This window comes from Phragmites australis, chromosome 22, assembly GCF_958298935.1.
Source record: "Phragmites australis chromosome 22, lpPhrAust1.1, whole genome shotgun sequence".
Lineage (NCBI taxonomy): Eukaryota > Viridiplantae > Streptophyta > Magnoliopsida > Poales > Poaceae > Phragmites > Phragmites australis.
The window spans coordinates 15,344,561-15,371,151 of NC_084942.1; the positions used below are offsets into that span (position 1 = coordinate 15,344,561).

The following is a 26,591-nucleotide window of genomic DNA, read 5'->3' on the forward strand; positions in this document are numbered from 1 at the left end:
TGGGCGGTCAGCTTCAATTCTATAAGCGCTTCTTTTGGGGAGAGCCTAAACCATGTTGCAGTGTCATGGGAAAAATGGGCCGAGATCTTGCCTTCACAATCCTGGACTGTTGTCATGGCCTGCCATGCATTTGAGCCTGAAAATGATCGACCAGTGCAGCAAGGTGGGCCGCAGAGGGTTCACTTGGACTGATAGCATGAAAATATTGGGTTCATTTTCGCCCATTAGAGTCACAAAGTATACATACACATCAAAGATAACGTCTTAGTCACTGTACTCCAAAATCCAAAAATCTAACTATAAATCGCATGAAAGAAAAATCATGAATTTGACCCATATCTCTGGAGTTATTGAAGCCAGCATGCAGAAGAACTGGACCTAATTACGGTTGAGTCCACAAATCTTCTTCTGAGACACCTAGTTGTACACGATCCTGGGAGATTTTATTTCTAAAGAAGTCTAATTGCACCTGGTGAGTATTGTTGGCATGTCATTAAGTAGACATATTACAGCCTTTGTCTTTGTAACTTTTCTTAATTACTATAATTGTTTTCTAGAATGCGCTGAAGAATTGCGTATCTTTAAAATTAAAAGATATGTTTCCTTTCTACAGCTGTTGTCTTTAGAATTGATAAATGGATTCAGTGAGAATTTCGTACCAGGCATGTTATCTTTAGAATTGAACATTTAAACGACAGACCATTAGAAAAGCTAGCAATAGGAAATGCCAGATCACAGACGATCAGAGTAGGAAATGCCAGATCACAGACGATCAGAGTAGGAAATGCCATATTACAGACGATCAGAGTACAAATGAAAATAAGTTGTTTCCTTCAGATTTCAGACTCAAAGGCATTCCCTTCTGTATAAATAGTGCTCATCTTGTAGCATTTTGCCATCATATCCATTGACTACCAGGAAAAGACATACAAAATTTGTGCACCGAGAAACAAAAATGAAGAGTTACTTTTGCCACCTTCGGTTCTTGTTCTTTGTACTCTTTCTATTTGCCTCCCGATCACTTGCTATACGCCAAGGAACCTTCAAATCAGGCATTTTTTTTTTGTGGAATTCAGAGCAGCATCTTTAGCTTTTTAACCCACTTCTAGTTTCTGCAATAAGGATTTCTGAAATTTATCACACAGAACTACAAAGAACGCTGCTACCAGTCTGCACCCGTCTCTGCCACATGGTAGACTCTCTGTTTATATAAGTGAAGGGTAATGTTCCTCGATATATGTTCTTGATAAAATTGTCTAATACATGTTCTTCTACGTTGTAATTTTCTTCCATTTAGGTGGTTACATGAAGCAATTCCAACAGTTGATCTCAGTGGACTATAGTGGCGACCCGAATACCAGGTCCCTACCTCAAATCGATGTTTTCCCGCCACCGGAGGACACAGAATCGTGACCCAAATAGCCAAAAAGAGACATGCGTGGAACAAATTTGCAAATCTTGCAACAGTTACCGGCTTTCGATTTAAATCTTGTTCTCCATGTCATTGTTATATGTCTTGAGTAATACGCCAAATGTTCTGTAATAAAATGTTCGGTTTTGTTTTGGTTCAGTATCTACCAGATATGTCGTTATGAAATGAGATTCAATATTTATGTTTCACTACCTTGACCATTATTTAAGTTTCCTAGTATTGTGTCAGAAAAAAATTATAAAAAGTACCACCTAAAGAAGATGGTAGCCGCCGATTTCTTTCGATCCTGATAAACCTAACGTCTTTCGATTTGATTGTAGCTTGTGGAGACTAGCTTTATTCACTAAACTTGCAGCAAAAAATAGAAGATATTTCGCACCCAGGCGCTGGCTGGATGGTAACAGGAATTGAAGTTTCAAGTATGGAAAGAATTTTGCGTCTTTAAATGAATTGAATAAAAGCATTGAGAGAATTTACAAATCCTGCAAGAGTTGAAATTCTTGCTTTCATTAAATTATTATTGTCTATGACATGGATGGTTTAGTCATAATTCAATCCTGCCGTTGCTATGTGTTTCGAGTACCTACGTCGAATATTCTATAATCAAATGTCCGGTTTACTATTTGTACCAACAGGGAATGGTTTCACAAACGTTTTTATTTGACTAGCCTAAGCAAAACGTTTTATTTGAGCACGATCATGAGACACATCACAAAAATCACATGCGAATCCTTTTTACCCAGTCTAATGGCGACTGGCAAGGGTGGATCCTGGTTCCATGCTGTCAGAGGATATTAATGGAATTTGGTATTCTCTATAAAAAAACACATGTTCATTGGTGTTCATTATCTAAATCATTTGTACAGACGGTTCGAAAACCTCGTATGGGATGGTTGCAGGGTGAGAGGAAGTGAAAGGGGCTGGAGCTCGACGCCAGGAGAGCCATCGCAGCCGCTAATCTCACTTCACTCTTAGGTTTTGTGGGAGGAGGGAGAGGATCGAGAAGGGAGGCAGAGGAGGGAGAGGAGAAAGGGTTGAGGTCAGGAGGGTTGGAGAAGGTTCTGGGGATGTGCGGGACGCTCATAGTTGAGATCCGTCTGAAGTAAAGTGAATGCGTAGAAATGCTTGTAGTTGAGATCCGTCTGAAGTAAAGTGAACGTGTGAGGGACGCTTGTAGTTGAGACCCGTTGAAGTAAAGTGAACCCATGGGGAAAGCTCGTAGTTGAGAGCCATTTGAACTATGTGATTTGTACAGATGGTCTCAATTTAGAATCATCTATATTATTAGTACAGACAGTTCTTAAATGAGAATCGTCTGCACTAAAACGTCTCAACGTCGTGGGAATTACTCATCGTTATTTTTCAAACAGTTCTAGTTTGAAACTGTCTGTGTTACCTTTTACACATATGGCTCTACATAGGCGTCTATACAAAGACGTCCCACTAATCATTTATGTAGTAGTGGGTGACACCAACAATTATTTTTTCGGGATCCGCCACTGGAGATCGGAGATAAATCGATCAATGAGCATAAGAGCGTCAAGAGCAGTGTAGCAGCACGAGTGGCCGGCGATCCTTAGCTCGCTGGCTAGCCCAGCCCTAAGATGGATAAAGTCGAAGTGGAGCGAGCAGTCTCCTACGATGGATAAAGTTCAACAATGTTAACAACCTCATTGTAACTGGCATGGGCACCTTGGACGGGAATGGCTAATGTGGTGGAAGAACTCATGCAGGATAAAAACAAGAAACTTGCACGCACAGTGGCATCAACAGCTCTGGCCTTCTCTTCGTGCAACCACCTCAAGGTGGAGGATATAAAACTGCTCGACAGTCCAAAGATCCATTTTGGTGGGTCGAAATTTGCCATGACGTAACTTACCTCGGCGCCCGGCAATAGTTCAGAAACCGGTAATATCCACATCCCTCGCAGTTCAACAACATATTGTTTGTAGTCCAGCGTTCATGTAAGGTCCCATGAAGGATAATCTCTGCTTCGTCCATAATATTACGACCAAACATGAATGATGTTTGAGTATGACTTTTGTGAATACTTTAAAACTGACATTAGTAGACAAATACTTTTGTTAGAAGCGTTATGATACTAAAATTGTGAGGATGAATTGGTAAACATCATTGATGACAGTCATGGAATTGGTAAACATCCTTGATGAAAGTCATGGTAAAGAGACATGAGATCGCCCTTTATTATTTTCTAGAACACTTGATTCAATTATGCTGGAAAGCCATCTAGATCATAAGCTTTATTATACTTCATTTGAAATATAGCGTATCTTACTTCTTACCTCCTTTCATAAAAAAGATTAGTAAGTATCTCATTCTCTTGTGCAAAGTGGAAAACTTTTTTATCCTTATCTCTCGGGTGGTTAATTAGGCTGTTGGATCTCTTGTGCCACGGGAGCTCGTTCAACGATGTCGCCACGTGATGGTGGGATGGGCCTGAGAGCGAGTATATACGTGGCCACTGAGACCAAGGACGGCGAGGTGGCTCCATGGCTGCACCGGCGTAGGTGGTCGTCGGGATGCTACGTCGTCCGTCAGGGTGGCTGCCCGTCGGTATACGCGGGCACAGCTTGCATGTTGCTAGCTGACACCAACTAATGTCCCTAGGTTTGACACGTAAGTAGGTAGTGTTTGGTTGATTGTACAAAGTTGAATAAGATGTGATTATTTTGAATGGAGATAACTTCTATATGGGTGAAATAATTTTGGATAATATGGTACAAATAATATATTTAATTTGATGTATGAAACGGTATATAAAAGTGTTTGGTTAAATATATGGGATACACATATGAATATGTTTAGTTGCTAAAAAGATAAGCATTATATCTATTTAGAACTTAATTTCTTTACAATAAAATAATTTTATAATTATAATTATCAACCAATCATTCTAATTAGTACTAATATTTACTAATTATAATTAATTGTAACTTAATATGATACTATTCATCGTATATTACCCACGATAATACTTAATTATGGCTAATAACATCTAATTGCATCAAATTGTAACTAATACATAACTAATTGTTCTTAATTCTTACTAATACTTATTAATCATCACTAAGTACATATCTCTCTCTGCTACTTAAAAAGTATATAGTACTTTCTTCCCGCACCTCATGTGGTCTGCCTCCTGGATTTTCCATCAACCCTCTGCGTTCCGCTCCGCTCCCCTGCGTGGGTCCGCGTCTCGTGTCTCCTGCACCCTCCTGTGTGGGCCCGCGTCCCGCGTCTCCTACATGTGCTCCTGCGCCCTCCCGCGTGGGTCCGTGTCCCGCTTCCTGCACGCTGCCTTGTGCTCCAGCGCTCCTGCATCTCCTGCGTTACGTGCAAAACACAGACTCACGACTAGTAATTACAGAATCTGATAGAGCCTATACGAGATCGTTTGGCCAATTTTTCTGTATGGAGCCCAACGAGTTAATAAACCAGATGGTGTTGAGGTTCCTGTATGCGATAGTTCAACTTGATATAATATTCGTAGAATCTGTGTTATGGATGAGTTGGTACTTTCGTCTAACTAAACACAGACGTAACAACATATGCAGGTACTTTCATCTAACTATGCATAACAACATATGCAGTATCATCCCATATATGTACAACCCTGTATACGGAACCAAACACTACTTAAATCACGAAATCAGACAAGTTCTTCATCATGGAGTACGCGCGCATGTACAAACTATCGCAAATTGAAAGCATTGTTGGACAGATACAGCAAGTCATACTGAAGATAAACTGCATCAATTATTTTAGAAAAAAAAGCTAGCTGTTGTCGCCGTAGAACTGCAGGACGGTGTATAAGGTCTGCATGATGGTCATGGCGAGGAGGAAGACGGCGGCGGCGAGAGAGAGGAACGACCAGGGGCTCCGGAAGTAGGTGTGCACCAGGTTGGCGCGCCACCGGTTCCTCCGCTTCCGGCAGTAGGCGTTCACCTCCCTGTGCACGTCGTCCAGTGGGCTCTGCGGCCCCAGCACCACGTCCCTCGACAGCCCGCTGAACAGCTTCGCCGCCGCCTTGTCGCTGCCCACCGTGTTCTGCACGACCCTCCTGGCGGTCAGCAACGCCACGTCCCGCGCCGAGTCTACCATGTTGTCCATGAAGAAGACGTAGGCGGTTACGTCGTTCCCGGCCCCCGTGTGCAGCCGCTCGAACGCCATGAGGTTGAGGAGCATGTACTCGGTGGTGTCGTCGACGGCGATGGGCGGGAGGTAGAGCGTGCCGTTGCGGAAGCGGATGTCCAGGAGGCTGCTCGTCTGGCTGCGCTTGAACCGGACGCCCGCCTCGTAGAGCTCCTCCGCCGACCGGATGATGTCGTCCGGCGGGGCCGACTCCTCCGGAGGCGCCTGCGGGCCCGGTGTCGGACCGTAAAGGAGGCTACGGCGGAGGACGTCCAGCGGGTGCAGCGCCAGCCCGACGCCGGTCACCAGTGGCCACGCCGCCGGGGACAGGAACCTCAGCACCATCCCGTTGATCAACTCCTCGTTCTGCGCGCCAAAAATGTGATTAGTGCACTTGCTTTGAATGCTTTCAGTTTTTGGTACTACGTAGATGCATGGAAATAAGATAATTTTCAGTCTACCAACTACAATCGGATCTAGATCGTATGGCATGGAGATCATCTTCAACATCCAACTGTTTTTCTCTCTGTGTTTCATTTCTCTCGTGCGTGCCCCCGCTCTACCCGCCTTCAGCCATCTCCGACGGAGGCCCCATCATCGGATCTTCGAACATTGTCCCTCTCTCGGTAACAACTCGTTTTTGCGCTCCCCAGTCTGCCCCGGCACTGGCCCATCAGAGGTCCTCCGTCTCCTGTAGCATGCCCACATTTGTCTCCTCTGTCTGGTCGGCCTGCCTCCTATTCTTCTAAGCTCGAAATCCATAGAATCCTCCCAATCTTCAACCCCGAAAACACTTCTTCCGTAACTCCGGCTAGAGGTGAACGACGCCTGAAATCTCACGCGATTTCAGGCATCTGAAGATCAGTAAGCGTGCAAAAGTAAAGCACAAAATAGAATAGAGGAAAAGAAGCAAAAGGACCTCAAAGCATGCATGAATTAAAGAACCATTTGACTGCACTTTGGAGTACGGATCTTCAACCTAATCAAAAGTTTCTAGAACAAATATAATCTAGCTAGGCTAGTTGATCATGCATGAATGGGTAATCATGGCTGTGATACTTGCTGCGTACGTACCCCTTCCTTGCCGCTCTCGACGGCGAGGAGCCGGTCGAGGACGAGCAGCGGAAGCTGGTTCTCGATCATGAGCATGTCGCGGCGGATGTAGGGCACCGTGTACAGCAGGCCGTGGGCGCTGAACACTGGGTCGTCGTCGGCGTAGTCGTTCACCTCCCTCCTGTTCGCCGTCCGCATCACCTCCAGCAGGAAGCACCCGTCGGTCACCATCAGCTCCAGGAACCTCTCCCCGCCGCGCCACTCGTCACCGAGGCCCTGGTACGCGCCCTCCAGCCGCTCGACCGCGTCCCCGACCGCGGCCGCGAACTCCGACAGCGGCCTGCGCGCGCGCCGGAGGAAGTGGACGAGGGACCGGCGCTTGTGCGCGTCCATGGGACGCAGGTGGGGCTCGCCGTGGTGGAAGGGGCCCAGGGACACCACCTGCGGCTGGTATGCCTTGCAGTTCAGGTCCTTGATGCACGCCGGCACGCGGTAGATGGAGTGGCGACGCCACCGCGCGGACTCCTCCGCCGACGCGTGGACGTCGGCCACCGCCTTCTCGACGTCCGCCACCCATGCGCTCTCCTCGATCCTCCGGCGGGATGCCATTTCAGAGTTCACTTCTGCTGCATGAGCTATACCGTGACAACGTATATGTAGAAGGACAGGCCTGGTGCATTTGCTCTCATGTTGCGCTGCATGCTGAGGATGACGTCGAATGGCAGTTTGCTGCAGGCAAAGTGAGCACTGAGCAGGACCACAGAATCGAAGGCTTCTTTGCAGCAGAAGCAATGAAGCATGAAGCATGTTGTGCGACAGATTGGGATGAATCATGCATATGCAGGCTTTCGGAAAGGAAAGAGAGATCACAGAAGCGGTGAAAGAGATGCACGTACAGAAGAATAAAGTGAAAGGCACAGATATACACTACCGAGGAAAGCTGGGATGGTGAAGACTGGAGAGACCACCGGAAAGCTGGAATGTTTGCCTTCTAGGCAAGGAAACTCCAGCTGCATTACGCATCGCAAAAGCTTGCAATGCAACAGCGACTGCAAACTTGTAATAGTGCACAATGGAGCAGGAACATACAAAGGAAGCTGAACGACTGTTACAAGTGAAAAATATCACAACAGCATAATCGAGCAAGTCGGATCTAAGAGAGATATAAGATTGTTGACAGATTACCAAAAAATGCGGAAAATTTCAGAGATAAGTAAAAATTTGAAATGTGATGTGAAAAATACATGTGAGATAATTTCACAACTACCAAACGCAAGGTAAAAGGCACAACAGCTGGATCCCGACATTTCTTCAGGATCAGTCAGTCAAAAATGATGGTACAAGGGAATGTAATATATGTCGCCAGTGTTAGCAACCCTTTAAAAATAGTGTTTCTTCTACTTTCGGCGCTTGTACCTGCCAAAAAAATAGATATCATTAAAAAAAGCTGGGTCGCCTGGTATTTTGCATTACTGAAAAAAAGAACTAGGCTGCTGTAAAGTCGGAAGCGCTAAAGCAGATCATTTTATTCCGTTTTCCTTTTCAATTCAATGGCAATGCAAATAGGTCAACTAAAACATCAAACATACCTTGATTTGCTCTTAAAAGCATTCTTTGATTTCTTGCGTGCAAAATTGTTATTTTTCTTCAAGGAGTGTCCCTGTTTTGATTCACTCATATCATTCTGGAACAGTTCGTGCATCTCCTCCTGCCTAGTCGGGGCCTTCTCAGAATGTTGTCTAGCCGTCTTATCAATCTTCCCTTTGCCCGCACCGGGACCCCTTTTACTTGTGGCCTTCATTAATTTTGCCCTACGGTAAGCCACATCCACTAGAGATTGACTTTTCTTTGCTTTCTTCCCTCCTTCATTTTCCTGTAGGAGACTCTTCAAGTTAGTACTGAATATAGCTCAGTACAAAACTTTTCGCAGGAAACTAAAGCATATAAAATGAAGCCCACTCAGAAAACTAGTTTCGATTTTTAACATAATCAAGATGTGCTTCCTGGTGATGAAGCTACCTCTACTCCTCTAGAATGTGCCTACCAAAGCAAAGTTTTTGAACAGAATTTTCTGTTCTGATTAAGATAGCTACTTCTTATAGCAACCAACTTTTGTATACAGATGACAGTACAATAACTTAGTCTTCAGATTATCACCAATGCAGCATTAAGTTTACGCATAAGGACAAATTCAACAGAACTGCCAATCCAAATTGAACTGAAATCAGACCTAGTTGATTCTAAAAGGAGACATTTTAGATTTCATTAGTTCGCAGGCAATTAGATTTCAATATTCTTAATTCAAAATACAGTAAGACATTCACATTGTATCATTCAAATCCATGCAACTCAAAAAAGGTTTTGAGTTCCCTTAAGTTCAAATCAAACAGAATCCAACATAAATATTTGAGTTACGAAAAGGCAAATGAATGGTCATTACTTTCATCAAACAGGACAAATGTTGCTACCTTGACTGTTTTCTTTTGCGACAATGTAAGTCAAAATTATCCATGGCATGCCAACCAAAATTAAAGGATACCAACATAAAACTAAAATTACCATAAACAAACAACACACCATAATTTAATGAAAACAGGAATTAGCACAGATTCAAATAACTAGACTCCAAAACAGAGTACCGCAGCACAACAGCTGCATACTGGATCTAAATAACACTCCTTCTTTCACTTATATATATACAAAAATATTCATAGTATGACTGCTATTTAGTTAACTGTTCAGTTAGTTTCAATTCATTCATTACTTGCAGCCGATTCCCACAGGCTGGAAATAACGCCCACAACTACAGAGAACAAAATAACTGAAAGAACTCAACCTACCTTTGTTTCTTCATCATCTTCGTTCTCATCCTCCAACATCTCCCGTTGTGCCTCTAATCTTCGGCGTTTCTTCCTAGGTAGAGTTTTCTGTGGAATAGATAAGCAAAAAACATCAAGCAAAATAAAATCTCACATCGATGAACAAATCACTGAAATATCACTTTCATACACACACCTCATGCTCTCTTCTCTTTCTCTCCTTCAGCCGAAGGTCTTCAGCTTGCTGAGCACTAATAACTCCAGAGCTATTCTTACCTTGGTCCAAGGATTCCTTGATGAAAAGAGCAAAGTCAGATATTATTGATGGTACTGGTATGTATTAAGATTGGCCAGACATGTTTAAATTAAGGACGAAGATAGAATGTCAGTTCCAGGTAAGGAGGGGAAATGATTTGATCCTAAGTAAGAAAATATTAGACAAAGATGATGGATACTTTTAAGGCAAATGTTTCTGTAAAAACATTATTTCGTCTGGTGTATTGACACATCATGAGCATCGGAACATTGTAGGTGATAAATGTGTACAGTGCGAGTGATCTGAGCGAAGCAAATCAACACTCAGTGCTGAGCAAAGTTATGAAACTAAACCACATTCTTTAGTTCCCATCAAATATGGTCATTCGTATAGGAATAACCAGTTAACAACAATTATCATGGACATCAAATATCATGCATATAATACATATACACAAGAATAAGAGATGCTTAAGATACTGCAAATGCAATTGGCATCAGATAAATGCATAACACCTTGCCAAAAAAAAAGGATAAATATATGCTACATAATAAAATTTAAAATGAACTTACTTTAGCAACCTTTGCCAAAAGCATCTTTTCCCTTGCAGTAGCAAACCAGGTTCGCTTTGGGCGTGAGTATATCTCTTCCTTATGAGCTATCATATTTTCTGCCTGATAGATTCAAATATGTAATGGCAAAGAAAGGCACACACACACATTTTATATATATATATATATATATATATATATATATATATATATATATATATAGAATCCTGATAAACCAATTGGCATTCAAAGGAACCAAAACAAATACTTTTTTATTTAGGGTGAAAAATGAGACTCTTAGATTAACCTTTGTGACTTCCATTTCAGCTTTCCGTATAGCTCTCTCCTCCCTAAAAAGCGAAGGATGTAAATTATTCACATAATTTGAGCAAAAGTCTAACGCAAAACGGCATGAAGTTAACCTTCTTGAATGATGATAGAAATTTGGTCTTCCAATTCTTCAATAGGTTTTGCACACTCAGCCACAGATTTCTCTGCAACAATGCGGCTTTTCAACTGCAAACCAGCCTTCTTTGCCTGAAAGGTAATTCAGATAAAACCAATGAACAACAACCAAAACAGAGGCGAATAAAAAACAGCATTGCTCAAGATCAACAGTCATAATTGTTGCATACATTAGTAGATGTGTTTGGTTCTAGTTATCAAATTAGCAAAGAAATTTCTAAAAGCAATGTGATTCACAGACCCAGACTTCAAGTGCCACCCCCCACCCCACACATGGCACGTTCCCACATATAATAACAAGTACCTACCCAGTTATATCATCATGAAAACGGCAACATATAAAGATCCCCATTCATTATTCTTTCGTTACAAAAAATAATCAACCTTAAGGATCAAGGACACTAGAAGTCAACTACAAACTGCGGTTCTCAAGCCAAGGCTGGAAAGTTGAATTCTAGTAATCATATGGTTACTTAAACAATATGATAAATAGAATTTCAGTGGTTCCGTAAACACAACTATGCCAAAGAATTAGAACAATTTTCTGTCCTTCGATTATCAGCATTGTCACACAAACCAGGTTGCACATGAAAAAAATACTTACAATTGCTTTCAGGAGGGATCTATCATCATCGGTAACAAATGTCACAGCATATCCTTCTCTGCCTGCCCGCGCTGTGCGGCCAACAACATGAAGATAGCTGCAATAACATAAACAATAGGCATGGAATTAAGCATGACTGAATGACAAATCTTCTTCCACCATATTGGAAGATCCGGAACCCAGAATGACCAATTCTCTTATTAATCACAAGTACATCATTCTGTAATATATGTAATATAACTTCCATCAGTATAAAACATAAATTAATGAAATAATTGTAAATTTTGCTTATTGAAATTCTGATAATTTAATTTAACAGATTTGCCACTGAATGATTCAATGATATTTATTGGCAATGCACGACATAGAGAAGTTCCAGGACTGAGCTCTAATAACAACAAATAAAAGATACAGTGTTTCTCAATGAATAATGAATTGCGGAGCTACAACCGTAAATCAACCCAATAATCAATAATGGGCAATATTGACGTCCTGAACTTTGTTCTAGGATGTGAAGTTTCAACCTAAACTGAAAGGCAGCAGAACAAAACGAGTTCGATTGAATAACTGTCTTCACATATTTAGTGCTTACGTTTTGACATCACGTGGGCAAGCAAAATTTATTACAGTCTGAACACCAACGATATCAATCCCCTACAAGGAAAATAGAATGACAGTGTGAGGTTAATATTCAAAATCCCGAAAAACAAAATAACAGATACACAAAGTAACTTACACGAGCAGCAACATCAGTTGCAATCAGAAAGTCCGCTTCTTGCTTTTTGAAAAGTTCCAAAGCCTATCGAACAATGAAATTTTCTATCAAATTGGCGAAGATGCATAACAATTAATTCACTGAATGGACTTACAGCATGCAATTCAAATACTAATAAACTACCAAAGAATTTGCGCAGTCTTTTTGCATGTAACACCTAATCTAAATTTTCCAAATCCAACCATTTGTAGCTTAGATTTTCCAGTCGACTTAGATCATTAGAGGTGAAGTTGAAGTGTTGTAATCCCAAAATGTTTGGTCGGAATAAGATGGACAGCAGTAAATTTCTGCAATTATTTGTTGGAGAAACAGAGTATCAACTTTATACACTCAGCATCTTATACATATCAATGTGGTGTTGTGTGAGGGATTCAAGTCAATTGTGGAGCTCTTTTGCACTACGGAACCTACATGAAGCCAACAAAGCTAGCTGAACGCCAAATTCTGAGCTAGGTTTTAAGCTTATGCTCCCACCAAACAGTATGCTTATCATTTACATTATTTCATAAGCTGAGATGTGAAACCAATTGAATAAGCTAGTAAATGGCGTGTAAGCTGTTGTCTGCCATCAGAGATTTATACACAATCTGAGAAGCTGGAGCACAACAACAGTGCTGCTTGCAGCTTTCATCGAATACCCAGGAATAATGGAAATTTTATAGCATAACAGTTAACATCATACACGAAGGAAAAAGGAAGGGAAACTCATAATGAAATCACCTCAAGCCTCTGGGCCTGTGTAAGGTTGCCATGAAGTTCAGCAGCTTTCATGCCAGAGAGACCAAATATTATTTTTAACCTGTGCGCAGATTGCTTTGTCCCACTGCAAGGGGACAAGACATAAAATATCAATATGATAACAAAAGTAGTAAGATACATGGTCAAATATCACTAAACATCCATCCAAACAATCAAAGTGTAATATAACAATCAGGAGTAACATAAACACTAAAGCACAAAGGTGTCTGAACTAACTTGTTGTACAAATTCTTCAGCGAAATAACAGAATTGTGATTACATGCACATCCACCAAATCTCTTGGTTAACTTTGAGAACATTGCATGAATCAATATAATGTGATCCCAGATCATCTTTTCAACCACTACACTAGGCACTAGTTCATCTTGATCGTATTCATGGTTAGCACAATAAGGAGTAAGCCAGCTGCCAGCTATAGTCCATTGTACAAGGGGCCCTCAAACTGCAGAAATATAAAAATTGACAAGTTATCCAGAATACAAACCTAAAAATGATTACATTTTTCTCGAAAGTCTTCAAACACAGTGCAAGTAGAACAGCTTCTTGATTTGCTTCACGTGCTCGTCGTATCCTAACAACCCTGTGTCATGGGGCGAGAGTTAAGGTAGGAGATAAATCAGTTTAGATAAATTAGGAAGGAAATAAATTTGTTTGGAAGGTCAGATCAGTAGAGATATGTTAGGAGAGTCGGATTAGGAGAAGTAGGCAAGTTGGATGTAAGTTGGCCGGCTATATATAGTTGGCAATAGCTGTGTATTAGGAAGCAAGAAGAATTAATCTAGTCTCCTCTAATATTCTAAGTTTCTCTCATCTATAGTCTAATCTCCTCCCAACGGATGTTTATCTCCGTATGATCTTAGGATCATAACACCTGTATAAAATTCGGATAGTATAAATGATACTAGAATACAATTTAACATTGAGCAAATGAAGACGTTGGGCAAATTTTGTATTTTAGACAACATACGGTACCGTATTTGCGAAAATAGACAACAGTTTAGCGTATTTACAAATTTAGCACTCGTATTCGGAACCTCAGTTACCGAATACTCGATTTTGGAACCTCAGAATCCGAAAACAGCCCGGACCCACTGTTTTCGGCAACTCAGTTATCGAATACGGTACTGTTCACCGTATTCGGCAACTCAGTTACCGAAAACACAGTAAACAGTGCCGTATTCGGCAACTCAGTTGCCGAATACGGCCTGTCCAGTCTGCCGCACCGGGACGAGTGGCAGCGCTACAGTAAAGAAGCTAGCAAGCTAGCGTCTGAGCTAGGAAGGCATAGAAATGCCGGTTTTTTATTTAATTCGCGAATTTTTTTGGAGTACAAAAATAGTCTAAAAATTCTAAACGTTTTCATGAGCAAATTAGAGATCACTAGCAACCCATTTTAATTAGTTTGGTCCAAAAAGCCTGAGCCAATATTTAATTAGAATTATCCTAATAAACCAACTTTTATAAACTCTAGCAAATTTTAATGCCTCAAATAAATTCACAAAAATCTAGAAAAATTCACTAATATTCTTCTAATGTGGTGTAATAATTTATAAAAATATTTTCAACCCTATGTTATTTGGTGAAAAAATGAGTTCCTTTGTAATGATCTATTTATATGCATTTTCATCATTTCATGTGATATTCGCTTTTTAATTCAATTTGAATAAAAAAAATTCAAATATACACAATACCTTGGTTTTCAGATTAATTCAAAAATGCTCAATATAATATGTTGCCGGCACCAAGCTGACAACGTCAGGCAATAAACAGTTGGTATGAACAGTTCCTGGAGTCTCGTTTGGCCTCACCTCAGCTTGTGACTGAAAAAGACACGTGCCGGCAACATATTATATTGAGAATTTTTGAATTAACCTGAGAACCAAGGTATTATGCATGTTTAAATTTTTTTATTTAAATTGAATTAAAAAGCGAATATCACATGAAATAATGAAAATACATATAAATGGATCATTACAAAGGAACTCATTTTTTCACCAAATAACATAGGGTTGGAAACATTTTTATAAATTATTACACCACATTAGAAGAATATTAGTGAATTTTTCTAGATTTTTGTGAATTTATTTGAGGCATTAAAATTTGCTAGAGTTTATAAAAGTTGGTTTATTAGGATAATTCTAATTAAATATTGGCTCAGGCTTTTTGGACCAAACTAATTAAAATGGTTTGCTAGTGATATCTAATTTGCTCATGAAAACGTTTAGAATTTTTGGACTATTTTTGTACTCCAAAAAAATTCGCGAATTAAATAAAAAACCGGCATTTCTATGCCTTCCTAGCTCAGACGCTAGCTTGCTAGCTTCTTTACTGTAGCGCTGCCACACTATTTATTGTGTTTTCGGTAACTCAGTTGTCGAATACGGCACTGTTTACTGTGTTTTCGGTAACTGAGTTGCCGAATACGGTGAACAGTACCGTATTCGGTAACTGAGTTGCCGAAAACAGTGGGTCCGGGCTGTTTTCGGATTCTGAGGTTCCAAAATCGAGTATTCGGTAACTGAGGTTCCGAATACGAGTGCTAAATTTGTAAATACGCTAAACTGTTGTCTATTTTTGCAAATACGGTACCGTATGTTGTCTAAAATACAAAATTTGCCGAAGACGTTGAGACTCCATAAAGTAGAGCCATAAATCATATGACAATTCTGTTTGGTGCTACTGTAAAATAAAGAAAGATAACGAGGATGAGAAGAATGAGCATACTCTTCGGTCAATGTTGCAGGCCGCTTCAGAGAAGGATCGGCTTCAAGACGGACTGGCTTGTTTAGTGAAAGCTTTACAAGTTCATCAATTTCTTCTGTCATCGTAGCAGAGAAAAGCATTGTCTGCCTTCTTTTAGGACACATGCGAATCTGCATTGATTATTAAAATAAAGACAGAAGTATTTTGGCCAACTGTTGTTCTCAAATACAAAGCAAAAATTAGGACTCGTTGTCTCACTTCAAGTATTTGTGTCAATGACAAATATTACCATAAAAGTGAAAAACAAGATATTAGCATACAGGAGTTGGGCAGTTACCAATTCTTGAATTTCAGCACTGAAACCAAGTTCTAGCAAACGATCAGCCTCATCAAGGATCACAACAGCTAGATCTTCAAGCCCAACAGAAAGAGAATTGCGTAGATGATCAATTATGCGCCCAGGAGTCGCTACAACGATGTCAGGCATTGACCTTAAAGCCACTTCTTGTACCTGTGTAGCATTTCATCAACAAGATAGTGACATAAAAATGTTGGGCAAGTTTTCACCATAAAAACAGTGGATGACAATGACAGAAGCATGCAAACAGTGACTGTCAAGGGCACCAAACCCCTGGGTAGCGGAACCTCGACTACGTAGTTCGTAGTCGCGATCCGTCGTCTCCGGCGAGGTTTTGCCCCTCAGCCGTAGGCTTTGTTGGGAAGAAGAGAGAGAGAGGAATTAGGTAATAGTTCTTTCTTAATCCTCAATCACCGATTACAATTATTCTTATAGGCCCAATGGCCGGCTACCCTTGAGCTAATTGCTCCTAAATTTGGGGAACATGCATGGCCTTCCAACTAATCTAGCCACTTCCTAAAACAACCTCCGCATGCGGCGTGGTGACCGCGGCCTGTGCGGCCTGTGCGCCTCCAGCGGCTAAGCGGATGTCACGGGCACGCCTCCTCCTGGAATAGGCGCGACCACACATGACATCTCTCCCCCCCTCGACGTCCAGCGCGTCCTCGAGCTGGAATGATGGATACTTGTCGTGGAACGAGTCGAGGTCTTCCCATGTTGCTGATGCCGCCGGTTCCCCTTTCCAGTGCACAAGCACCTGGCGTACGCCACGCGCCAGCCGAGTGCGGAGGGCTCGTTCCGGCTCCGGAGTGATGGCGCCATGGTGAATGGCCGGAAGTGGTGGCGGAGCGTCCGGAGGCGGCCCCACGAACTTCTTCAGGACGCCGACATGGAACACGTCGTGCACTCTAGCACGTGGTGGCAGCTCCAGGCGGACGGCGACGTCGTTAATCATTTCGGCGACGCGATAGGGCCCGAAGTAGCGGGGCTTGAGCTTGCCCGTCGTGGGCTGCGACAAGGAGGAAGCCGCGCGCTGCCGGAGGCGAAGCAGGGCCCAATCTCCTACCTTGTATGCGACGGGGCGGTGGAGCTTGTCGTAGTGGTGCTTCTGGACCTTCTGTGCTTGTTCAAGGCGGTAGCGGACGTCCTGGAGGAAGGCATCCCGCTCCTCCATGTTCTTGGCCACGGCGGCGACCCGGGTTTCGCCCTGCTCATAGGACCGAATGGTGGGGGGGTCACGGCCGTAGACCACGCGGAACGGCGTGTCGCGTAGAGACGTCTGATAGGCCGTATTGTAGATGTACTCGGCCCAAGGCAGCCAACGGAGCCACTGGCGCGGCTGGTCACCCGTGAAACATCGCAGGTACATGACGATCACCCGATTGGCGGCCTCGGACTGCCCGTCCGACTGGGGGTGGAAGGCCGTCGTCATATGGAGCCGGGTGCCCACCAGGCGCATCAGCTCGCGCCAAAACGTGGACGTGAAGACCGGATCCCGGTCGGACACCATCGACCGCGGCACTCCATGCAGGCGCACGATGTCGCGGAAGAACGCCAGCGCGACCGACTCGGCGGAGTAGGGGTGCGCCAAGGCGATGAAGTGGCAGTACTTGCTGAACCTGTCCACCACAGTCAGAATGACGGACTTACCACCCACCCGGGGCAGAGCCTCCACGAAGTCGAGGGCGATGTCGGTCCAAACGCCCGTCGGGATGGGCAGCGGCATGAGCAGTCCCGCTGGATGGAGGTGCTCTGACTTGTAGCGTTGGCACATCGAGCATGCACGCACCAAGTCCTGGACGATCTGCCGCATGTTGGGGAAGTGAAAGTCGCGGCGAAGTCGGTGCAGTGTGCGTTGGACTCCCTCGTGGCCGTCGTCGTGGACCGCCGTCACGATCTCGAGCAGCAGTGGAGATGCCGGCGCGATGTAGAGGCGGTTGTCGAAGGTGATCATGTCGTCGACCAGCGCCCACGGAGCGCCGCGTGTGCCCGCGCGGATCTCGTCCCGCAGGGCCACCAGCGCCGGCTCGAAGGACTGGGCCTGACGGAGGCGCTCGACGAAGTCGAACCGCGGCGCTGAGATGGCTGTGAGGGCGCCCTCGGCTGTGTCACGCCGTGACAGCGCGTCCGCCACTGTATTTGCCGCGCCGGGCTTATATTCGACCGAGAAGTCGAAGCCCAGGAGCTTCCCCACCCAATGGTGCTGAGGAATGGTCGCCAGCCGCTGGTCCAGGAGAAACTTGAGGCTGAAGTGGTCCGTCCGGACAAGGAACCGGCGCCCCCAGAGGTACGGCCTCCAGTGTCGGATGGCGTGAACCAGCCCGATGAGCTCCCGCTCGTAGGCGGCGAGGGAGCGGTGACGTGGGGCGACGGGACGGCTGAAGTAGGCCACCGGGTGCTTGTCTTGGATGAGCACCGCCCCGAAGCCATGTGTGGAGGCATCACACTCGACGATGAATTCCTTGGCGAAGTCCGGCAGCGCCAATACTGGGGCTGAGGTGACCGCCCGCTTGAGCGCGTCGAAGGCGTGTGCCGCGGCGTCGTTCCAGGAGAAGCCCTCCTTTTTGAGGAGCGCCGTAAGTGGTGCCGCGATCGCGCCGTAGTCGTGGACGAACTTGCGGTAGTACCCCGCGAGGCCGAGGAAGCCGCGGACGGCGCTCGCGGAGCGGGGCACCGGCCAGTCGTGGACGGCCTGCACCTTGGCCGGGTCCATAGCGACGCCCGAGGCGGAGATGACGTGGCCAAGGTAGGCGACCGAAGACACCCCGAACGCGCACTTGGAGCGTTTGACGAAGAGTCGGTGCTGGCGCAGGAGGGTGAGCACGACGCGAATGTGCCGTAGATGGTCTGCCCATGACTTGTTGTAGATCAAAATATCATCAAAAAACACAAGCACAAACCGGCGAAGGAAGGACCGCAGCACGTCGTTCATGAGAGCTTGGAATGTCGCCGGAGCATTGCACAGTCCAAACGGCATGACGAGGAACTCGTACAAGCCGTCATGTGTGCGGAACGCAGTTTTGTCGACGTCGTCGGGCCGCATCCGGACCTGGTGGTAGCCCGAACGTAGGTCCAGTTTGGTGAAGAATTTGGCGCCGTGCAGCTCGTCGAGGAGTTCGTCCACCACGGGAATGGGGAACGCGTCCTTTACCGTGAGCGCGTTCAATGCCCGGTAGTCGACGCAGAACCTCCAGGCGCCGTCTGCCTTTTTCACCAGAAGGACCGGCGAGGAGAATGCGGATGCACTGCGGCGGATGATGCCCTGGTCCAGCATTGCCCGGCACTGACGCTCCAGCTCGTCTTTATGGGACACCGGGTACCTGTACGGCCGAACCGCCACTGGGTGCGTGCCCGGCTTGAGGGTGATGCTGTGGTCGCGGGCACGCGGAGGTGGCAGGCCTTGGGGCTCCGCAAATACGTCGCCGAAGGATGCCAGCAGCTCGTCCAGCAAGGACTCGCTGGCCGTTGTGGTGTGAAGGTGAGGCGCGCCGGATGTCGCCACGCCCGTCCAGCGCACGTCGCGGCCTTGCCGCTGGAACGCCATCGTGCGGGCGCCCAGGTCCCAGAGGACGGGTCCCAGGGTGGCGAGCCACTGGGTGCCCAACACCAGATCATAGCCGGCGAGAGGCATCACAAAGAGATCGGCGTGAAACAAGTAGTCGCCGATGACGAACGGCGCATGCCGAAGGACGCCCGGGCAGGAGACGCGCTCACCGTTGGCCACTGTGACCGTGAGGCGGGGGCGGTGCTGGATCGGTAGGCCGGAATGGTGCGCCGCAGCTTCAGCGATGAAGTTGTGGGTGGAGCCCGAGTCGAGGAGGGCCGTGAGGACCGAACCCCCCAGTGTGACGACGATCTGCATGGTGTCGCTGAAGTGGATGCCGGCGATCGCGTTGAGGGAGACGTGGGGCATGTCCTCCTCAACCCCAGGCGCCTTCGTGGTCAGCGTGTCCGCGACGTCCTCCTCTTCCACGCCGTCGAGGAGGAACAACCGCTTGCAGACGCGATTATGACCGCGCCCGAATTTCTCGTCGCAGTTATAGCAGAGCCCAAGACGCCGGCGTTCTTCCTGTTCCACCTGGGTCAGCCGGCGCACGGGACGGCCCTCCACCGTGACGGTGGTCGTGGCAGTCTTGTCTGGCGGGGACGCCGGGAGCGCGAGACGGGGCGCGGGTGCCGGCAGGAGAGCCCGGTCACGCCCCGGCGCGGGCGCGCGAGTTGGCGGAGCGACGTAGCTGTTCCGGAGCTCGATCTTGCGGGCGAGGCTCATGGCGGCCGCCAGCGACTGGGGGTTGTGGATCTCCACATCGTGGCTGAGTGGTGGGAGGAGACCGGCGGTGAACAGCTGGACGCGCTGTTCCTCGTCCAGCCGGCCTGCGCGCGGCAACAGGGCCTGGAAGCGGTCTTGGTACTCCTCGACCGTCCCGGTGCGGTGACATGCCGCCAGTTCGCCGAGAGGGTTGGAGCGAAGAGGAGGCCCATAGCGCAAGTGGAGGAGCTCCTTGAAGTGGCGCCAGGAGGGGGTGCCCTCATCCTGCTGGACCTGGTAATACCATAGTTGTGCGCCGTCTTCTAGGTTGTACGAGGCCATCCAGACCTTCTCCTCCTCCATAATTCGCTGCTGATGAAAATACGATTCACAGCGATTGATAAAAATCAACGGATCGGACTTGCCATCATAGCGCGGGAAATCCATTTTTTGGAATCGGGGCGGCCGATCCTGGTGGTGTTCCCCCGAGCCAGTGCGCGACGAGGACATCGACCCGCCAGCCGGTGCGACTGCCGCGTCTAGGCGCTGGATCGCCTGGGCGTTGGCCTCGACAGAGGTGTGCAGGGTCTTGATGGACTGCACCAGGGACTCCAGGGTGGCCTGCATGGCGGCCTGCGCGGCTTGAGCAGCTGCAGCGTCGCTCATGGCGGTGAGATGGTATGGCGGCGGTGGCGTGGTGGAGACAGGGGGTGGCGGCTGCGGTGGTGGGTGTGGGGCTGATCGGGAAGATGAGGAACGCCTGGATCGTGATACCAGGTTGTCAAGGGCACCAAACCCCTGGGTAGCGGAACCTCGACTACGTAGTTCGTAGTCGCGATCCGTCGTCTCCGGCGAGGTTTTGCCCCTCAGCCGTAGGCTTTGTTGGGAAGAAGAGAGAGAGAGGAATTAGGTAATAGTTCTTTCTTAATCCTCAATCACCGATTACAATTATTCTTATAGGCCCAATGGCCGGCTACCCTTGAGCTAATTGCTCCTAAATTTGGGGAACATGCATGGACTTCCAACTAATCTAGCCACTTCCTAAAACAACCTCCGCATGCGGCGTGGTGACCGCGGCCTGTGCGGCCTGTGCGCCTCCAGCGGCTCGGCGGATGTCACGGACACGCCTCCTCCTGGAATAGGCGCGGCCACACATGACAGTGACAAACATTACCCCAAAAGTGCACGATTGTAGTTTTCAAATTCAACAAAGGAGGTTTATATCAATAGAAAAGATAACAGGTACAGTACATTAGATAAGAGTGTTCCAACGGACAGACCGGACGTCAAACAAGTCAATTCCCTATGAAGTAGTTGTATTTCAATGACATGTCACACTACTAAGGAATCATATTTTATATCAATATAAAAGATAACAGTTGCAATACATTAGTGTTCCAACGGACAGACCGGACATCAAACAAGTCAGTTCCCTATGAAGTAGTTGTATTTCAACGATATGTCACACTACTAAGGAATCATTTCCCCTTGTTTTCTCAGTCCAAGCTGACACTGCCCTATTATCATAGTAGTAGGTCAGATCTCTATTATTTGTACACACAGAACCAGTCAGTGCATAACAGGCAAACAAACAGAATATAGATGGAAACCTAGCTGGCTTACCATGCAGCATGACTAAATGGAACTGAAGCATGAACTTCCTAATCCATAGAACAAAAGGTTGTTTTGCACAGGAATATCTACCACAAGGGGGGAAGACTAAACCTTGGGAAAACATAAACTACCTGAAAAACAAAATGCAAACAAGAATACCTTAGTTGAAAGTCCTCCAACAATGAGACAACATCGGATATCAGTAAACTGACCTAACTTCTCGATCATACTATGGACCCTGCATACATAGGGGTATGAATCGTAACTTGTAATTGGCATTGAACTTACAAACAATAATATTGATGAGTACTAAAATGATACTTGTTAGAAATTTAGAATAAAGCAAACTCTCTATAAGCAATGCTATGGAAACTTGAACTAGAGCAGGGGGAAAACTAAGTTCCAAGAGAAAAAAATTGAAAGGTCAAAACTTAAGAGATGATCAAAATACAACAAAAAAACTATCCCGCACTGATATCCCTAAAGTACTGCTCCCAGGAAATACAGATTAAAATACGTCGCCAGAACATAGGTAACTAGTTGATAAACAAATAAGGAAAATAAAAGGGCCTTGCCACTGTAGTTTCAAGCATGTCTGATGAAATACAGATTAAATCACATCACCAGAACAATTAGGTAATTAGTTCATAAATACCATTCTCGTTTCAAGCATGTCTGATGAAATAACAATAAAAAAATGAGGTAATGTTGAAAAATGAATATATAGAACTTACTGAGCAGCCAATTCTCTGGTTGGAGTAAGAATAAGCACCCTGATTGCAGGTACACGTTTCAGCCGGAAAAGTAGACGTTCAAGCACAGGCAAAGAGAAAGCAGCTGTCTAAGATAAAGAGATTAGTCAAAACTATACATATATACTACCTCAAAATGCTCTGAAAGGAATATTTGTGTTCATTAGAGATACCTTCCGGGATCCTGTAATAGCACTACCACATATGTCCCGTCCAGTTAATGCCAAAGGTATGCAAGCAGCCTGAAATATGGAGGGAATTGAGCAAAACTGATATTGGAAACCAAATTATGTTTCAAGTGTGGATAACTATTGTGTTTTATTAAGTGCTGATAAAAGTGTTTTTTAACAAAAAAAAAAGAGAGTTTCTGTTTTACCAATCATGCATGAGGCAAAAAAATATATAGAGGGAGATTCTAAACAACAAATAATAAATGCTAAGTTTCCTCCTAACTGCCAATCCAAACAGATTAGCAGTTACAGACGGCTCTTAGCTTAGCAACCAAGCACAGTTCTATCATTTATTATTTCCTATTACAGTGTTACACTTATCAGTAAAGTTGCCAATACAGGTACAGCTAGTCTGGAAATAATTTGTGACCATTTCAGGCACTCAAGATAGTAATATCACTTAACAATCAAGACAGCTTAGAGCAGATAACCAACGAACAATCAGCATGCAGATGCTTGAACTTATAAACGACATCCTCCATTTATTTAGAGTTTAAACAACTTTGATATCCATTATAGAAATTCAATTTACTGTTTATCAGTGATTCTAATCTAAGTTAGTAGGGCAAAATGAACATTGAACAGAGACTGCTATTTGTTTGGAGTAATTATTCAGGGACTTCCCAGCACCAGCCGTTAGGGAAGTGCAAAACCAGTTGAATTCCGTACTGAATTTCCATATTTATTAACTTTTCCCCACCATACCTTCTCTTGAGGTTTTTAAGTAGCTGAATATACCATTCATGTATTCTCAAGAATTTTATATATGTGCACCTATAGTCTGAATCTTATGCAGGAACAAGTTTTGCTTACAAACTTCCATGGTGTGTCGTGTTGGACAATAATTGTAAGGGGGAATGGGCACTGTGGTGGGATTGGGAATAGGAAATTGCAGTTTAGTCCCAATCCCAATACCTTATTTCACAGAAAATGTGGAAAACTATAGGAAATTGATTTGCATTCTACAATACATGCTAATGTAAATCAAAGGGATGAGATTTTCATGGCACGTCACATCAAAATTCCCTTCCGTTTACCTCCAATCCATGGGTTTGGCAGGAGTTGACACTCAGATTTTCATGGCACGTCACATCAAAATTCTCATGCCAACTAAGGCAGTAAAAAATCAAGAGACTTTAAAACCTCCACCCCTATATTTCCATTCCCTCTTACCAATTACTCCAACCAAACAGGATGACAGTGCCAGAGATATGGATGAAGCATCTTTCAAAAATTTTAACAAGTTCTTTATATGTGAATTCATGTTCGGAGAACAACAATACGGGCCATATCAGATTAAGAGAATCTGAAATGTCTAAAGGAAGAGGGTACATTTAATGCCATTATTTATTATTCATGACCTAACAAAGAGTTGCAAGTGCAAACCTGAATTGGAGTTGGCTTTTGGTATCCAAGTGCTTCGCAAGCTCGAACTAGTGGGCGAGATAAGTTCAGCTCAAGGAACGAATTTGCATGGAAAGATGTTCCCTTCGACGAAGCAAAAAAATTAGAAGGATCCAAAGCACCACTCATGCCATTCTGCGAAGTGTTATCACCTTCCTGCCATTACCAATTGGTAAGTATTCAACGATTCCAAAAACAACACAAATGAAATGGACATTGACACACAGCAATGATGGTTAACTGCTAAATTGCACTGAAGGTTTGCCATCCTAATTAAATGCATTGAACACCATGTATAGACTACAGAGAGAATCAATAGCTGAACTTTAATGAAAAGAACGAGGTGGGGACTCAAACTGCGCGAAGCTCACCTCTTGGCCATCTTCCCCATCCTCTTCTCCCTGCTCACATCCTTCCTCCTCGTGGCCCTCATCCTCCCCCTCGCCCCCCACCACCTCATCATCGTCCCCGCTCTCCCACTCCACTACCTCGTCCTCGCTCTCCTCCAGCTCGTCCTCCTCGTCCCCGCTCTCCCTCTCCACCTCCTCGTCGCTATCATCCTCGTCGTCGTCCCCGATCCCGCTCTCGTCGGCCTCGGAGTCGTCGGAGAGGACGGGCTTGTGGCGGCCCTGTCGGGCATGCGAGATCTTCTCGTCGATGGAGGTGGTGCGGCGGCTCGCGTGCTCCGCCGCCACGGACTCCGCATACGACGAGAACTCCCACGGCGACTGCGATGGCCGGCCCGGCGCGGGGGCCCCCGCCGGCCGCCGCCTCGTCGTCGGAGCCGTTCGCGTCGAACCGGAAGTTGGGGTCCATGTGGAGCGGGGCCCCGAGAGAGAGAGCGGGAGAGATGGGTGTGTGCGTTTGCTTTTTCCGGCCGTCGTCGGGAATAGGGGAAGCGAGGGTTTAGTCGAGGGGGAGAGATGGGGCATGGGGCTTTAACTGGGCCGTCGATGAGAGCTCGTGTGTAGTGGGAGCGAATTTTTTTATTTATATATTTTTTTATTTATAGAATTTGTAAATATAATACGTCCGTTTTGAAAATGGGGTAATAGAGTTCTTGCTCCTATTTTAAAGTGCAATTGTAATTTTACGCTCTTTTTTGACTTTGTGATTTTATCTTATTTTTTCAAACTAAAACCTGCGATTGCCCCTATTGTGTTAAGAGCCCTTAATGCCGTGAATTCAGTTGTAAAAACAAAATAAATGCCCTTGCACAAGTGTTTCTGCTTTTCTAAGTACTTTGTGATTTTGCCTTTGTTTTGACATCAATAATTTTGACAGATTTTGAAAGAAATTTGACAACAAAACTTTATCAAATTTGTATATATTTTAAACCTGACCAAATTTTAATAGCATTTTGACACAATTTACATATAAATTTGTTAGATTCCCTAAAGTTAACAATAATGAATAAACATTAAGAACTATAAACTCCTGATGAGGAGCATTACTATATAAGACAATAATCATCTGTAGAAAAACTTTACTGATACAAGCAACAAAATCTACGTAAAGATCTGAAATCGATGGAAAAAGCCCAACTTTATCATTTTGACGCAAAAAGGAAAAATCACAGCCTATAATTCTTGTGATAGCGATTGTAGTGGAAAGATTATGGTAATCCTAATTCCAAAGTAGAAATAGATTGTGCTTGTAAGCTCCTGTGCATACCTTGTAGCTGAATGCTCCATTGCCGAGCTTCGCATCTTTGAAGAAATTGCCCATATCCTTCTTGAGCTCGTCATATCTGTACTCATGCAACTGGTCAATGTGCATGCTCTTAAAGCGTGCCAGCGCCTCGCACCGTTTGCTCGCCTGTCCGCACGCGCGAGCCATTGGATGGACCACGGGACAGAGAAGGGAGTGGGAGGGTAATATAATAATTTGGATATTTTTCAACCATTATCTTCTTTATTTTAATTCTTTTAATTAGACTGCCTCTAATGGAAGTTGAAATTAGGGATCTAAATCACAAGACAACGAAAAGCCTTCGATCAAGAGGGAAAGTCGAAGGTTTTGAAGTGTCATATATATCAGAGGATGAAATAATCTTAATTTCTCTGTCACCTCAGTTACAGTGCTAGCCTATTTATAACCCGTACTCAACCACTTCACGCTAAGATTTACAGTTTCACCTCCAACTGCCACATTTCTGATATATTCGAGGGTATTATGGTACCAAAAGTACATCTGCACATTTACAACTATACCCTAAGCAGCTACACGAGCTTCGACACCCACCAGACACTTTTGGCCAGCCTCGATGCTGCATCTGAAGTCACCCTTTGGTCTCCATCCGAATGTTCACCAAAGTCTTCGCCTATGCTGATCCCCGGCGCCGTAGGTCGACCTTCGAGCTTCGACCGAAGGCTCACCAGAGCCTTCACCTATGCTGACTGTTGGCGCTGCAGA

The 26,591-nt window shown here is 45.0% G+C and overlaps 1 protein-coding gene and 1 pseudogene across 1 annotated transcript; both read right to left on the reverse strand.

The window, feature by feature from the left end:
- Nucleotides 1-5,002: 5,002 nt before the first annotated feature.
- LOC133904968 (UPF0481 protein At3g47200-like) lies at nt 5,003-7,385 on the reverse strand. The gene is made up of 2 exons (XM_062346643.1): nt 6,659-7,385; nt 5,003-5,950 (listed from the first exon to the last, which is right to left on the reverse strand). The coding sequence occupies exons 1-2, from the start codon at nt 7,244-7,246 to the stop codon at nt 5,228-5,230; spliced, it is 1,311 nt and encodes a 436-aa protein (XP_062202627.1). The 5' UTR covers nt 7,247-7,385; the 3' UTR covers nt 5,003-5,227.
- Nucleotides 7,386-7,824: 439 nt separating this feature from the next.
- Nucleotides 7,825-25,083, reverse strand: LOC133904969 (DEAD-box ATP-dependent RNA helicase 28-like; annotated as a pseudogene).
- Nucleotides 25,084-26,591: the final 1,508 nt, after the last annotated feature.